Source organism: Egretta garzetta, unplaced genomic scaffold, assembly GCF_000687185.1.
Source record: "Egretta garzetta isolate BGI_Z169 unplaced genomic scaffold, ASM68718v1 scaffold154, whole genome shotgun sequence".
NCBI lineage: Eukaryota > Metazoa > Chordata > Aves > Pelecaniformes > Ardeidae > Egretta > Egretta garzetta.
In genome coordinates, this window is record NW_009259600.1 from 928,172 (window position 1) to 943,386 (window position 15,215).

Genomic DNA, 15,215 nt, shown 5'->3' on the forward strand with positions numbered 1-15,215 from the left:
TATCTTGGTGAACTGTCTTCACTGACAGCCTTTGCTGGGTGGACTACTTAGAACAGAAAGGGGTAGCTTTGGAGAAGAAGGATCGTCACAAGCATTTTCGGCTCTTCCCACATGGAGCTGGTTGCTTGCAGTCCTTCACTGTGCTTTGAGCTTGCTATACTTTAGTCTGAGACTTCGGCCTTAAGAAAGGATCTGTATATGTTTTCCTATTGCTACACAATGTTCTCTATTTTATACATAAATAAGCTTTTTACTATCATTTAGAAGACAAAACACTGACGGAGTAAAGCAGGTTTGTTAGCACCAGGGTTGCTGAGGACTTCATGCACTCTGACCACAGCCAGAAAATCTCCCCCCAGCAGAGCCAGGGCTGCTCTCCTGGGCTTGGCAGGGAGATGCCTGCTCCGCTGGGCACTTCCCACTCCTATTAGCATAGCCCAGCCTATATCGTACACACACCCAGTAATACCTCATTTTGCCACTGGACTGAGGCCAAAAGCACAAGCATTACAGGGAATATAAAGCGGGATGTTACTGGAAAGAATCACAAACTAATGTGAGACTAGACCAAATTTTTGCAAAGAGCAGAAAATGTGATCTTTGCTATAAATGGTTCTTGCATTTCATGTAGCTGTTTATATGATTGAGGCGTTTAATAACTGTTTTTATTGAGTATAGTTAGAGAGCAGCTGCAGAAATCTTAAGTGCTTCTGTTAATTTTTTTTTCTCTGTAGTTTTGAAACTGCAGAATCTCAGAAGAAAACCGGAGACTGACACGGCTCAGGGTGTTTCCTCAACCATTTGCTCTTCTGAACTGCTTTTGGAGGGTGGGAGTGATGACAGGGGCAAAAAGGCAAAGAAGTGCAGTGTGGAGAAAGATCCAGGCTGTTCGCTTTGAAGATGTCAAGGTCTGGTGTATGAGGAGGCTGCCCATCTTGAAATGGGTGCCCGTCTACAACTGGAAGGAAAATTTGGTTCCTGATACGGTTTCTGGGATGATGCTAGCCATCCAACAGGTGACTCAAGGTACAGTTAACTCATTTCAGATTCATACTTTGAAATCTGGTCATGCTGAAATGGTCTGGTCTTCTTTTTCTTTTTTTCTTTTTTTCATTTTTTTTTCTTTCTTCTTTAATTTTATCTTAAAGTTTTGGTTAAAACAAAGACATGCTTATATATCTAATGTTTATTTAATCTAAATAAAAATACAAGGAAAAAAAATGTATAGTCTTAACTCTTATGTGAGTATAGTGGATATGCAAATGTGGATAGAAATGCCTTGTGTTATTGTAGCTTATTTCTGTGAGCTGGAACTTTACTATATATCCCATTCCTTTGACATTTTTTCAAAGACTTAATATAGAAGATGAGAGCAGTAATTCTATTCACACAGCTTACGGTTGTATACAATGTTTTATCGGTTAAAGGGCCACCTTTTCCCCTGTTTCATATGGAAAAGAAAATATATCTACGTGATAATTACATTGTAAGAGATGCTGTCCTGGAAGAGCATTGGCATTATACTATTACCTGTGGAAGCCGAGAGCACAGCAGGAAAAATTAACAACTTTCTGAGACATTACCCACTGAGAGGATCTGCGTGCATCTGCAGCTTGCATACTGCAGCTTCTCTATTGATTTAATGGTGTATTACATTACCTACCACACCTCTTTTCAAGCAGCAATACAAAGTAGGGGTGGAGCTAGACTCCATCTGGCAACATAAAAAAAGAAAAAGAAAAAGGAAAAAATCCCCAAACCAAACGCCTGCACAATAACCTGCAGAAACCTGAAGTCCCAGTAATCCGGGTTTGAAAAGTGATTGCTACTGGGAAATGAACACTTTTGTTGGTTTTTGATGTGTCTTTGATAATGTCACCTTCTTCTGGTGATATTTTATATTTGTCTCAGGCAAATCACAGCTCCTTATCTGTTTCAGGTGAACTTTAACTCCTTCCCTTATGTAAGCTCTATATATTTTTTCTTAACAATTTCCCATATTAGTTATACTTAACTATCAATCATGTTGTTAAATTATAAGCACTCCTTCAGCTGAATTAAGCTGGAGCTGGAAACCACCGATTTGTGTATTTGTGCTTGTAAAGTAATTAGGAACATCTGCATTGGCATGATTTAACTTTAAGAACCTTAATACAGTAACACTGCTAAGTATCTAATTTCACCGGTATGTACATATACAGCAATTGTAATTAAAATGTTGCTAATTAATAGCCAATAATAAATATGTTGAAATTCATGAAAAATATTAAGTTAAACAGCAGTTCTGCACTGCTGGTATTTTTAGCCAGGATTTTAGTGTTTGAGTCTTTTACAAGAAGTAATTTAGTGTAACAGATGAATTTAAGAAGATCTACTGAAGACAGAAAATATTGGGTTTGTTTTTCAAGACTATTTTTAAGTACTGTAGAAATAATTTTATCTTTCTTTTAGGCTGTTTGAAAACAAACACATCGAAACTCTTCCCTCCTGCTGACCTGTTTTTCCTTTCTCTCTCCTCACTGCTTCTCAAGATTTCAGAATGGTTTTAGGGGATGGAAAAGGAGAAGAGTTAGATACCAAAACATTTTATCATGTTGTGGTGCTTTACCTTGAACACAACGTATTTATTTAGACCCTGCTTTTCCTAGTGTTGTAAGCCTTCCGGTTACCAGGCCTATCCTTTAATACTTCCACAAAGAGGGTTATACAAGAAAATAAAAAATCCCATTTGTTATATAGAACAAAGGGAAAAGACCCCAGATTTTGAGAGGTCTTACTATGTCTGTTTACTTCCACTCACAAAATAAAACAAGAAGTTTTGTAACAAAATGAAAGGCAGAAATTCTAAAAATGGTAGGAAAAAATTAGTAACCAGTGATGACTGACATGCAGAGCACAGTGTCATTCGGTGTTGCAGCAAGATAGAATAGAATCATAGAATAGTTTAGGTTGGAAAAGACCTTTAAGATCATCATGCCCAACCTTTAACCTAACCCTGACATCCCACCACTAAACCATGTCCCTAAGCACCTCGTCTACCTGTCTTTTAAATACCTCCAGGGATGGGGACTCGACCACTTCCCTGGGCAGCCCGTTCCAATGCTTGACAACCCTTTTGGTGAAGACATTTTTTCTAATGTCCAATCTAAACCTGCCCTGGCACAACTTCAGACCATTTCCTCTTGTCCTATCGCTCGTTACCTGGGAGAAGAGGCCGACCCCCACCTCACTACAGCCTCCTGTCAGGCAGTTGTAGAGGGCGATCAGGTCTCCCCTCAGCCTCCTCTTCTCCAGACTAAACAACCCCAGTTCCCTCAGACGCTCCTCATCAGACTTGTGCTCCAGACTGACCCCTCACTAGTTTTGTGGCTTTCCTCTGGACATGTTCTAGCAATGCAACATCTTTCTTGTAGTGAAGGGCCCAAAACTGAACACAGTATTCGAGGTGTGGCCTCACCAACACCGAGTACAGGGGCACGACCACTTCCCTTCTTCTGCTGGCCACACTATTCCTGATACAAGCCAGGATGCCATTGGCCTTCTTGGCCACCTGGGCACACTGCTGGCTCATATTCAGCTGGCTGTCAACCAGTACCCCCAGGTCCTTTTCTGCCAGGCAGCTCTCCAGCCACTCATCCCCAAGCCTGTAATGTTGTATGGGGTGTTTAGGTAAAGTGTAACATGTTCAAGTAAATTCAAATATATGGAAATAAACTTGCATTACGGAAGTAAATGGAAAAATCTGGAATTGTATTAGTATATAACAGTTTTCTGAGTGATGAAAGCTGCATACTCCAGCATAGAGAGCAGTCCAGTAGCTTGAGAATAATTAAGAAAGACCTTCCAACTGAGCTGTGTTTTTCACAATTGCCACCTGTGGGATTTCTTACTCATCTGACATTGGCCATATTCAGACTATTCAGGTTGGCAACCTGTGTTCTAACTTCTAATCTAAATTTTAGATGATATAGCTGGCTTTCCTTTGAAAAGGAAGGAAGGAAAGAGGAAAGTCACTGTCCTTAGTGTGTCCTAGTGAGTGCAACAAAGATAATGCTCATAACTGTTTCTTGCAGAATTTTCAGAAATTGTTTCTGGAGAATTCCTATGCAATAATAGGTTTTGGTGTCTGCTTTACAAGTGAGAAAATCAAAAGAGCAAATTAATAGAAATATCAGCAATCAATTTATTCAGATAATGTTTGCTCCCCAAAAGTCTTTTATAAAGGTATAGGATAGTTCAGAATAGCTTTTCTTATGCCATCTTTTATTTTGGCTAAAGTTTTAAAGAGCTACTGCCATTCACCTTCTGATCCTTAGGGTCTAAATTATTAATTTCTAGGTGTGACTTAAGCCTTCAAACTCCTGTAAGATACCTTCAAGTCAGCTACTTGAAAGTTGAAACACTTGAGCTCATATATCAGTTTAGGTTTAAATGTCTTCCTCATGACAAACATAAACTAGAAACTATGTCCTATGGTGACCGACTCTAGGGATGATGTACAAGAAAGGCATGGTACCTGAGTATTTAATTGTCTTTACTTCCACATACAGTGTGGAAGAAATGGATCTTCAGAAGGTAAGCTGTTACCTTGCCTGACACTGAGCTAAGGTAAAACCATATGCCTCTGTGCCTAAGGTGTTATCTGTACTCTCTCACAATGTTATCCAACAAAGATATAATAATTGTCAAAGAATCTGTAAGAAATTCTGTAATAATTTCTGCAGAGAGTGAATCTTCTGATGCTACTTTTCAAATGCTTTTGAAACCTGTTTAAAACATGCCCAAGTCAAATTTGACCATTCAGAGGGAATCCATTGATCAACAGCATTCACTACAATGAATGGATCCAGTACTGGGGTGGGGGAGAGGAGACCAAGGAGTGATGGGAGATGAGAAGGAAAGGCATGGGATTATCATGGTGTGGTGCTTGGCGTTTGTGATAAAAGAGTCATTGCTGAAACCAAGCAGTCATTCTCCAAGTGTTCCTATAGTTTTTTCACTGTCTGCTAAAAATACCAAGTTAATCTTAATTCATGAGTCCCCAAATTCACTCCTGAACTCTTCTGTCCTATTTACTTATTGAGACGATACTTGTATGGTCTCTGTTTATGTCCTCTAATTCTAGAGTCCTTCAGCTAGTTCCACAGAAGAGGGAGAAAAAAGTGTCAAAGATAATTGTTTCCTGCAAATTTTATGAAAATAGCTGGTGGAAACAGACACTACAAGGTCTAAAAAGAGATAATAGAAACTCATACCTTGTTAAGCATTAGATGATCTGTGTAGCAGGGAAAAAAACCCAAAAGGCCCTTTCAAACACACTGTCAGAAAAATTCACTTGGAGCTTGCAGTGTCTCAGACTGCAAAGTCAGACAGCCACAAGTCAAAACCAGTAAAAGAAACTAGGCTTCATTAGTTCCAGCTATTATTTAATATTAGATCCAACTATCATTTAATAATACAGAGCTCACCGTCTTATTTTTCAGACATAGAATCCTTATTCTTACTCTGATACCTAAGGTTGAACAATAACCTTTGAATCTAAAATGAACTTTGTCATCCAGTCTTGAAGTTTGCCATATACTTTCACAGACAGTTAAGAAATTTGAGCTTTCATGTTTTGGTAATCACTACCTAATTTGTCTGTGTTTCTCAAAAATTTGTTATTGATAGGCTACAGCAAGATGTCTCTAAATTGACAAATCCATAATTTGCTTCTTGGACTAGCAAGATTTTTCTTTCTTTTTCATTCTGTGCTCCTCACTTGTACAAACAAATTCAATTGCTAGTTCCATATAGATGTCTCATAAGTACCTAATCTGGTTTTTTTTTTCCCTCCAAATTGAAATTGTGTTAATAAAAAAAAGGTTATTCAGTGTAGGCATCTTGTTCTCAGCAAGCCGCCCTTGTGTTCCTTACCAGTCAACGGAGATCTAGTTGATAAGAGTTCGTGAAATTTATGGTGTTGAATCTGCTTGTGGGAGGTGGTGAATGACTGCCTTTACATAACTTTTTTTTGTCTTTTTCTTTTGTTCACTTATCAAATAGTCTTTATCTTGACCAATGAGTTTTCTCGGTTTTGCTTTTCTGATTCTCTCCCCCATTCTTTGACGGGGAGTGAGGGAGTGGCTGGGTGGGTGCTTAGCTGCTGGCCAGGATCAACCCACCATGGGCATCATTCATCTGGCTAAACCTAATCATCTACTTTGTTAAGGTTGATTGATTATATTGGTAAGATTTCCATTGAGTGTAACAGGGTACTGGCTCAGGTGTAGACACTGATGATGTAGACATCAAAATTTAGGTGAGATGTCTCAGCCATTATATCTGTGGCATTGTGGGTAATAAATGGTTCATGTTCAACATGGTTAAAGGCAAGGCTTACTGTTTTCTTTCCTGTAACTCATCCATTGACCTGTCACAATACTTGTGGCTTTTTCATGTGACCACCTACTTGTACAAGAAGCATACTTTGATCAAGCTGTGTCTGGATTTTTCTGTTTCCTTGCATGATAATAGTAAGATGCATTATGATGTAGTCTTTCCATGTAGCTAAAACTCATAAAGCTGTCACTGTGTTTTTTTCTGTAGCCTTCTGAACATGTTCTATAGCCCCTTCATATCTCTTCAGAATGCAGCTGCTTAGCTCATTTTCACAGTTTGTGGTAACTTTTTATTGCACCAAGCAAATTATTCATCAAGGACTTTCATAGGTCATCTCTCCTGGCATCATTTATTCATTGCCAAGCTGTTGATCCATCTCTTGTTAATCCATTTTGCTAGCCTTCTTCATCCAGTCTTGTCTTTTCAAACAAATAGCTTTGTGCCTTCTCTCAGGATTTAAATTATGCCATGTAGGTTGGTTGGTACATCACAGCTCAGTATTTGCTTTTGGATTGTTATTTAGAAAGTGTTTCTTTGTGGTTTGCTTTTTGGAGGTGGTTTTTATGTGTTTTTTTCTGGGCAGAACTATGCATACTGTCCACAAAGACTGGCATCTAGAAGCAATGTAGGTAATGCTGCCACCCGTCAGTAAACATTTCTGACTGTCATGGACTGTAAAAAAAGTAAATCCAAGTTTGTCTGAAAAAGTCTATGCAAATATACTCTCTGTTGTGTCACTGAGTTCATCACCAGAGAAATTATCTCCAAAGTTAATCTGCTTGAATATGTATATTAGTGTACATAATTTATTTGCATACATCAGTTCTCTGTATAGTTAGGGGGCACAAAGGTATCTGCAGTATTTTGGTTAGGACATTACATAATGTGAAAATTAAGTACTCTGCTTAACACCTGAGGTTGCTTTACTTTTTCTGGATGTAAATTCCTAATGTAGGTGCCTAATTTCAGACAATGTCAACCCTTCCACCCAAGCTTCTTCCAAGATATCACTTGAGGTTTTGATAATTATAACCCTCTTCTGCAAGCCATGAATGACCAGAGAGACTCCTGCTTAGGCAAATACATGACTTTAATTTCTGTTTTGTCATTCACTGGGTGATGATAATACTTGCACTGTCCGGTATTAGAAAAGTATATGGGGAGGGAAATTAGAAAGACAAAAGTGCTTTTGCTTGAAACACAGAAATGACTCATGCAGTACTGTATTGACAGTTTATGGTGCAAAGAATACAAGTTTCAATTCTTTGCTAATAATATGAATGTCCAACACCACAACTGAGTTAGACCCTTCCAAAACCATCCAAACCCACAAATGTTTTTTCAGCCTGAGCAAAAAAGAGTACAAAACAAAGATATGGTATTTTCTGCTGAAGTATTTGGTCTCAACTGAAGCCTCAGTACAAAATTAGTATTTTGTCTTAGTTTTCCTGAAGGACGATGACTTTGCCCATGCGGGAAATTGTCAAGCACATGGATATGTAACTGAGATTAAACACAGAAAGTGAAACACACTCAGATCAAGGGCTGAGATGGGTAATTGTCATCTCAGAATTCTGAAAGAATAGATAAGTGACATCGCAGATTCAGTAACAAGTACCTTTGATGATTCTGTCAAATTTGGAATGGTATTCTATGGTTTGATCATAGTGAGTATAGTGTTGTATCCAAGTTACAAGTCTGCATTGCAGATGAGGGACTGGACCAGATGCAAACACTAAAGGTGTATTTCCCTTTAATAATAATAAAATAATATTTGCACGTCTAGCAACAAGATACCAGAGCGATTGATTCTGCTACCCAATTCTTCAGCAAGGCTCTAGGACAGCTAGTGGGTTTTGCTTCAGATTTATATATGCATTCTAAAGACAACTCTGCTGATGCTCTCAGTTAAGGCTAGTTTTAATGATCTGCTGGAAAATAATTAGCCTATTTGAAAAAAAATGGGTTGTTAGGTGGGTTAGGAGCTGCAAAGAAGCTAAAGACTACAGGTAGTGCTGACTGTTGATCCATTATCTGAAATGTAATGTGTAGTTTTGGTTGCCTCTGTTCATGGAAGATGATTTCAAACTTCGGTAGGAGTTTCTTCTCCTAGGATAGGAGAAGGATCAGAAAAACAAGGATTATATTTGGGAGAAAACTTAAATCGCTTGGACAGGTTAATTAAAACCTGAGAAGGTTTTTCCTTCTTTCTTTCCTATCAGGAAAGGCATTTAAAGTAAAAGACAGTTGTGGTACATGAACAAATGAGTAAGAAGTAACATGAATACATTTAGACTTAAAATTGGAAGTAGTTCTAAAAATATTCCATTAAAATATTGAGATAAGATGATGTATTTCCTTATCACATAAGTCCATTCATAGATGTACTATATTACATATTTGCCTGTCATAAGAGAGAACAGAACACACAGCACAGGGGGTTCCTTCACAAGTTTATTTTTCCTTTCAATATCTGCTGCAGCTCAAAAAACCTGGGAAGTTTTGAACTGAGGTTTATCTGTTAAGATAAGTTAAGACAAATGTGTGGGGTTTTTAAAACAAAAATGCTGTCACTGTATTTCTGGATTCAATCTTTATCTTGCTAAGGTTCTGGTATTTGGCTGGATTCATAAACATTATGCAGTTTGTTTTGAAATAAACATCCGTCCATATGCTATACTGCATACATTCAAAAGTTGCCCATGTGGAAGCATGAGCCTATAAGACTTGGACATTCAGATTTATCATATTTGGGACTATGGCAGTGTTTGTAATTTATTTTTTAAATATATTTTTTGTAGTCAGCTAGCACATGGATATACTTCATATAGAATTTATATGTAGTGTTATACATTTGCTGCCTTTCCTATGACATATCATGAACAAGAAATGCTTTGGCTCAAGTGATTTTGGTGTGCTGGTTTTTTTGGGGGGTGGAGGGCCCTCGAGACATATTTCCTCTAAAAGTGAAATATGTAGATGGCATCTGATGAAATCAGTATTGTTATTCCTGCCAACTTCTTTTTTCATTCTGCAAACTGAATAATAACTCACTGAGGATTGGTGTGTTTTGTATGTTTTAATTAAAGTTAATTTAATCTTGAGCTGGATTTATTGCTGAACAACTAATTCCTTAACACTGGCTGGAGACCTTGCCATTAAAAAAATGAACTATACTGCCTTCATGCATTCCAGAACTGGTGCCCAGTGTTTTGGAAGGCATGATGCCAAAAACTTACATTTTTTTTTAACTTTTCATGGAGGAACCCCAGCTGTGTCTTCTTGAGGGTGATGGTTGCTGGGATTTTTTTTTCAGGCTCTTACCATAAATGTAGACATAAATATACTCTGAGCAGACTAACTGGAGCTAATAATTTTATTGAGGGGTAGAGCTGTCTTGTAAATATACATCTGGCATGCAAATAGCATGTGTAGATGAAATTGAATAAGCACAATTGGAAGCAGAGCCAGAAAAATCTCCTAGAGAATGCATTGGAGAATCCATGTAGTTCATAAATGATTTGTGGAAGAGAGTGTTCAGCTGAACTCTGTTATAGTTCTCCCATACAGAGAACAATGATGTAAGCTGATCATGAAATGTAACATTTTAGTAAGTAAATGTAGAGCAATGTTTCATATTTATACAATTTTCCAGCAGAGGAGCAAGGCACTGATGCTGCTGTGCATGCAATATTTCATTTCTACTGTCTACTAAAATTCTTCCAAGTTACACGTGCTAATAGAGACCTGTCTGACAGACTACTAGAAAGGTGAGTTCAGCTACTGAATGAATCCTTTGGAGGCTAATGTCTAGGTACACTTGCCCGAGCATGACCAGTTGAGCTGCGCAGATGTCCGATCCCTGCGCCTGGGGGGTGCCTGAGCACCATGGACAGAGACTGACGAACCCAGGATGTGTTGGGTCCCTGAAGGAAGAAGAAATTGCTTCACCAATGTTCTTCCAGGTCAGAGAGATCAGGAAAACTCTTGGTGCTGAGATCCTTAGCTAGCAATTGTAAAAACGGATGCCCTTTTTATGGATTTCAAAAATTCCAGTTTGTCTTGATTAAGGCCTGTCATCAGTCATGATTGGTCTTTGTTTCTCCACAGTGTTGACGCTTCTCAAAAGACTACCTCATAGTTACCTGCTTGTCAGAAACTTCTTATGGGTTTCATTCTCTGTTGATTCTTACTGAGATGCAGAGGAATTTCCCTATAATCCACTTTCAAAATGCCTCTTCAGTTTTACTTTGGAGATGGCCAGATTCTTCAGGTATTATGGCTACCCAGTGTATAATACTTCATAGAATTCTCTATTAGATATTGTGTCAAATCTGTCTTAAAGAGGTCTAAACATTTAATCTCTGATTATCTCCCAGTATTCATAGAGGTTTTTTCCAGGAAATTCATTAAAATAAAATTTCTTTTTCTGTCTGTTTTGGGGTATATCCACGCTTTTTTATGTACGGAAGGGTCAAGTTATCTCAAATAGAGAATTCATAAATGGGTCATGCAGTCCACTTGTTTTTTCTACCACAGTACTTGCACATTCTTGCTTTTGAACATCAAGATACAAGTGTCAGTATCTGGAAATTTGCAAAGAGGCAGAATAGAACAGTGCTTTCTCATACATACCTTTGGGGTAATTGTCATATGGTACACTGGGAGAGCTGCATGCCAGATACTTTATGACTAATACAGCTGAGATGCTGATTTCTCACCAGACTGAAGGAGACAGTTGCATGGTATGAGACTGCAATGAGGCATCCTTCAAAAAAGAAGAGAATGGTTGCTAATTCAACATTGTGTGATCTCTGAAAAATGTATGCATTTATGCACAAGTTTGCATAATCTGCCCTCCCGTCTTGCTTTTACATTCTTCATTTGCCTCGGGCTTTGAATGACAGAAGAACTAAGGAATGATTTTAAGCTCTTTGTACTTTGTCTTTAAATAAGTCGGACAGAAGGTACAATCCACATGTGTAGCCCCAGCAAATGGTGCCATTAGGAAACAGAGATCTTGCAAGCATGAGGTGCATGCGTGCACCGTTGAGAGAGAACCAATACTGAGCTTTCCAGGTTTTGGAGGTAAAGGACATTATTTCCAAAGGATCATCTTGTGTTAGTAGCTCTTAACAAGACAGTGTCAAAGAATATTCCAGAACTGTAGGTTTGTATAGGAAAATTGTTATGAAATACAGTATAAACAATATTTTCTGTGGTCGTTTTATTTTTTTCTTCAGTAAAAGTTAGCTATCCTGGAGTTAGAAATTAAAGTCTGTGGGTGTCTGATTTGTTGGTTCCCCAAAAGGGGTTGATAGGAGACTCATCGAATAAGTGTTAATTCTACATTTTTGGGCATCTACAAGAAATAACTTTATTGCTACATAATTCACCTTTGTGATCAAAGGGAGAAATTGTCTTTTTCTGAAGCATCAGAGAGTGACCAGAACTGCAGATAGAATTTTGAGTGGGATAAGATATATTAGTGTCATTTTTGGGTTTCCTAAACTTGGCGTTTGACCATCTTAATATAGTCACATCTAAGAATAAAAAGTTACAGTAACAAAAATTTATTTGAATACATATACTACCAACAAAACTTTGAAATTTATAGCTTTTCAGAGTAAATAATAAATGATAAAGATTTTGAAATGCCTCAGATCAATTATAGACTTACTACATTTCCCATTTCTTCATTGAAATTTCTGGTTTGGGTATCATATTTCCAAAAGACATGGTATAGCTTTCCTCAGAACATATGCATGTATCATAAGCTTATTTCCAGATGCAGAAAATTGTTTAACTGGTTGACCATACCCTGATGATTCATAGCTCTTGCTATGGAAAATATTTTTTTTATTGCTGTAGCTTTTGCACTGGCCTCATTAGCAGAAACCATCAACTTAACAAACAGAGACCTACCTCTTGTGGTAGGACATGGCCTTGTTTCTATTTGTATCAAGCTTGTTATTTTGTAGTTATCTGTATTTGGCATTTATCAAGAGTGGTGCAACAACTTTTGCTTTTCAGCGTGGCATGCCAGAGGCTTGCTATGCCTCTGGTGCTGGTCAGAGAGCATGGTTTTCAAGGAAATCGTGTCGCACAACGTTATCTTATGATAAGGAGGTAGTTAAAACAAAGAACCACAATATTAATGTACTGTATCCGAATTTACTGTTCATGCTTTGTTTGTATTTCTTTCCATGGAATTTATGTTCTTATTTGAAAACCTTAATGTCACTGCCATGGAGGTTTCTCCTTATTACCAGTGAAGATTATGTGGGATCCTTATTTTATGATCTATTTGTTTTGAGTATTATTACTGTTTGGAATTTTTTAAAAAATTGAAATAATGTTTTCTGTCTTTTGACTAGTTCTTGAGCATATGGAATACATTGTAGCACAGTTTAATATGAAAATTAATGAAGTGAGCTGAAGTATACTACTGATTATATCTTTGAAGTATTTGAACCTTTGAACGCTGTATGCCTAATCAGAAAGCCTGAAGTCTTTACTAATTCTGTTTTATAATGCCCCAATTGCACAAGATTGACATGCTTCAGTCATGGGAACAAAAAGCTAATAAACTGAGCCAGGACTAGAGTCAAAGGCTGGTAATTTTAGCTCTATCCTGACTGCCATGACCTCAACATGAAAAGAATGAGACACCGCTTCTAGAAACTTAATACAAAAAGACCATGAAAGGGAAAATACAAGGGCCAGATTTATGTTAGATTATCTGCCTGTAAACAAGAGATATTTCTCAGTGGCAAGTCTGTGAGTAAAGCAAAATTCCTGTTGGATGCTGGGGGTTTGCTGGGCAAGGTAACCCCTTTTCCATGGTTTAACAGGACTCATGCCAGTTTTCTGTTGGCCAGCTCTTCTGGCCATAAGGGTTCATTCAGGTTGTGCCTTTCCCTTCTCCTCAGCCCTGTTCAGAGAGCTGAACTGAGATGTTGACACAGTTTCTGCATGCGCGATCTAGGACTGGGCTGAGCTTCTTGCACTCTGTCCACAGCATGTACAGTTTGTGCTGGATCAAACACAGTCTGCTCATAACTGTCAAATGTTTCAGATTCAGGTGGTCTTAGAAAACATAAAAACAAAGTAAGCACAGGTAGAGAAGAGACAATTGGCTTTTACAGCCAGATGGTGACAGAATGTTTTGTGGTAGCTGAACCCTTGTTTTCCTTGCAAATATTGAGAGGAAATAACAATGTACACTGTTTTTAATTGTGGATTAACTGGAAATACTGAATAGTAAAAGAGCAAGTAGTCCCTTTTCTGGAAATATTTTAGCTTAGCCTGGGTGTATTTCAGTTTTGTTTTGTACAACTTCTAAGCTAACCTGCTCTTGAACTGAGTGATAAAGTTACTTAGGAAAACTTATTAAAAGTGAACCATATAGATTTTATAAGGAAAACATCAAGGTCCAAAACTAACACAGGTGAAGCACAAACTTAAAAATGATATAAACATAATCTGTTTTTTGCAAAATGAACTTAATATTTCAAAATATATCTTTCAAAATTGTTAACCTTTCCTAGTGAAGAGGGATTTTTGTGCTTCCCTTGTAATAAGTGGTGGAGTCCAAACATTTGAAAAAAAAATTGCAATGAGGAGAGCATGCACAGGGACTCACCAAGGTGAGTTCTCTGTGCATTGTGTAGCTGTTCTGCAGTGTGTAAATAGGATTTTTTGGAAATAGGAATATTTTCAGATGAAAATGTTCTGCATTTGTAATTCTCTGTATTTGTAATTCTTAAGTATCTCAAATATACAGAACTTTGAAGATCATCATGTCTTCCCAATAGTACTTGTAAAGTACATACCTGGCTCAGCATTCAGTACTGAACCTTGCGTATTTCCCCTATGCTTGTCCACACAGAGAGGTCACTTCACTTCAATTATGTTATAATTAAAGTATGGCTGAAGTTATACTGATTTTTCTCATTCTTTTACTTTTTGGAGAGTAAAATAAATTAGCATTGCTTAATGCTTTTTTGCAAGACTGGAATACCTGAGAGCGGTATTTTACTAGTGAATTAATTACAAAGTTTTTGTTTGTTTTCAGCTTAGTTTGTAAAATTATTATAATGGAAGAGCTTTTCAGTTGAACAAACCTTAAAAATACCTTTCTCCTTTTCTTTATTTTTTTCCCCATGCTCACTTTTTTTTGGCTAGGGTCATACAGTTCTCTCCTGTGCTGTTTTTATTCTCCTTCTGTGTTGCTCTTGGGTCAGAATGTTCTTTGACACCTATTGATCATGTGAACACAGATGTAGAACTATAATTTCAAAGACCTTCCTGGTGCATGATAATGGTGTGCTCTTTGTTACAGACTCAAATGTAAATTCAAGAAGAGAGCTCTTGAATAAAAATGTTTGGAATTGCCACTGAAAGCCTATAAGCAAAGACACTCTTTGGCACTCTCCGTATTATTAAAACCCTGTACACCAATGTTTCAGGCAAAAAAATTCTCTCTGGAGCAGTCAGGAAAGTTTGGTGAGAACAATTAGTCCTACACGTCTAATTTCCTTTGGAGATTTCAAATGTACACAGAAGGCAACTCCATTTCATAGATCTGAATCACCTCTGCCACAGACCATGCATGGTCCTTCTCCCAGTACACACTCATCACTAGCTTAGACTGGTCACTCAGGTGGAAGGTGGACTTCAGAAAGGCACCTTCTGTGTTACACAAGACAGGATTCTGTCTTCCCTACCACACAACAAGGTATTCACCAGGATTTACAGAACAACTCTGCCAGGCAATTTCTCCTACTCTTAGTTTATAGGAGAAAAAACTGAAATAGAGACTGCTGGTCTGC

At 37.7% G+C, this 15,215-nt stretch overlaps 1 protein-coding gene across 1 annotated transcript in view; it reads left to right on the plus strand.

Annotated features, from left to right (window-relative positions):
• The first annotated feature begins 836 nt into the window (after positions 1 to 836).
• SLC26A7 (solute carrier family 26 member 7) overlaps positions 837 to 15,215 on the plus strand; it is a 74,699-nt gene continuing 60,320 nt past the window's right edge. Inside the window, exon 1 of the mRNA XM_035893878.1 lies at positions 837 to 1,026. Coding sequence (XP_035749771.1) covers positions 837 to 1,026 — 190 coding nt within the window. The remainder of the gene's footprint in view (positions 1,027 to 15,215) is intronic.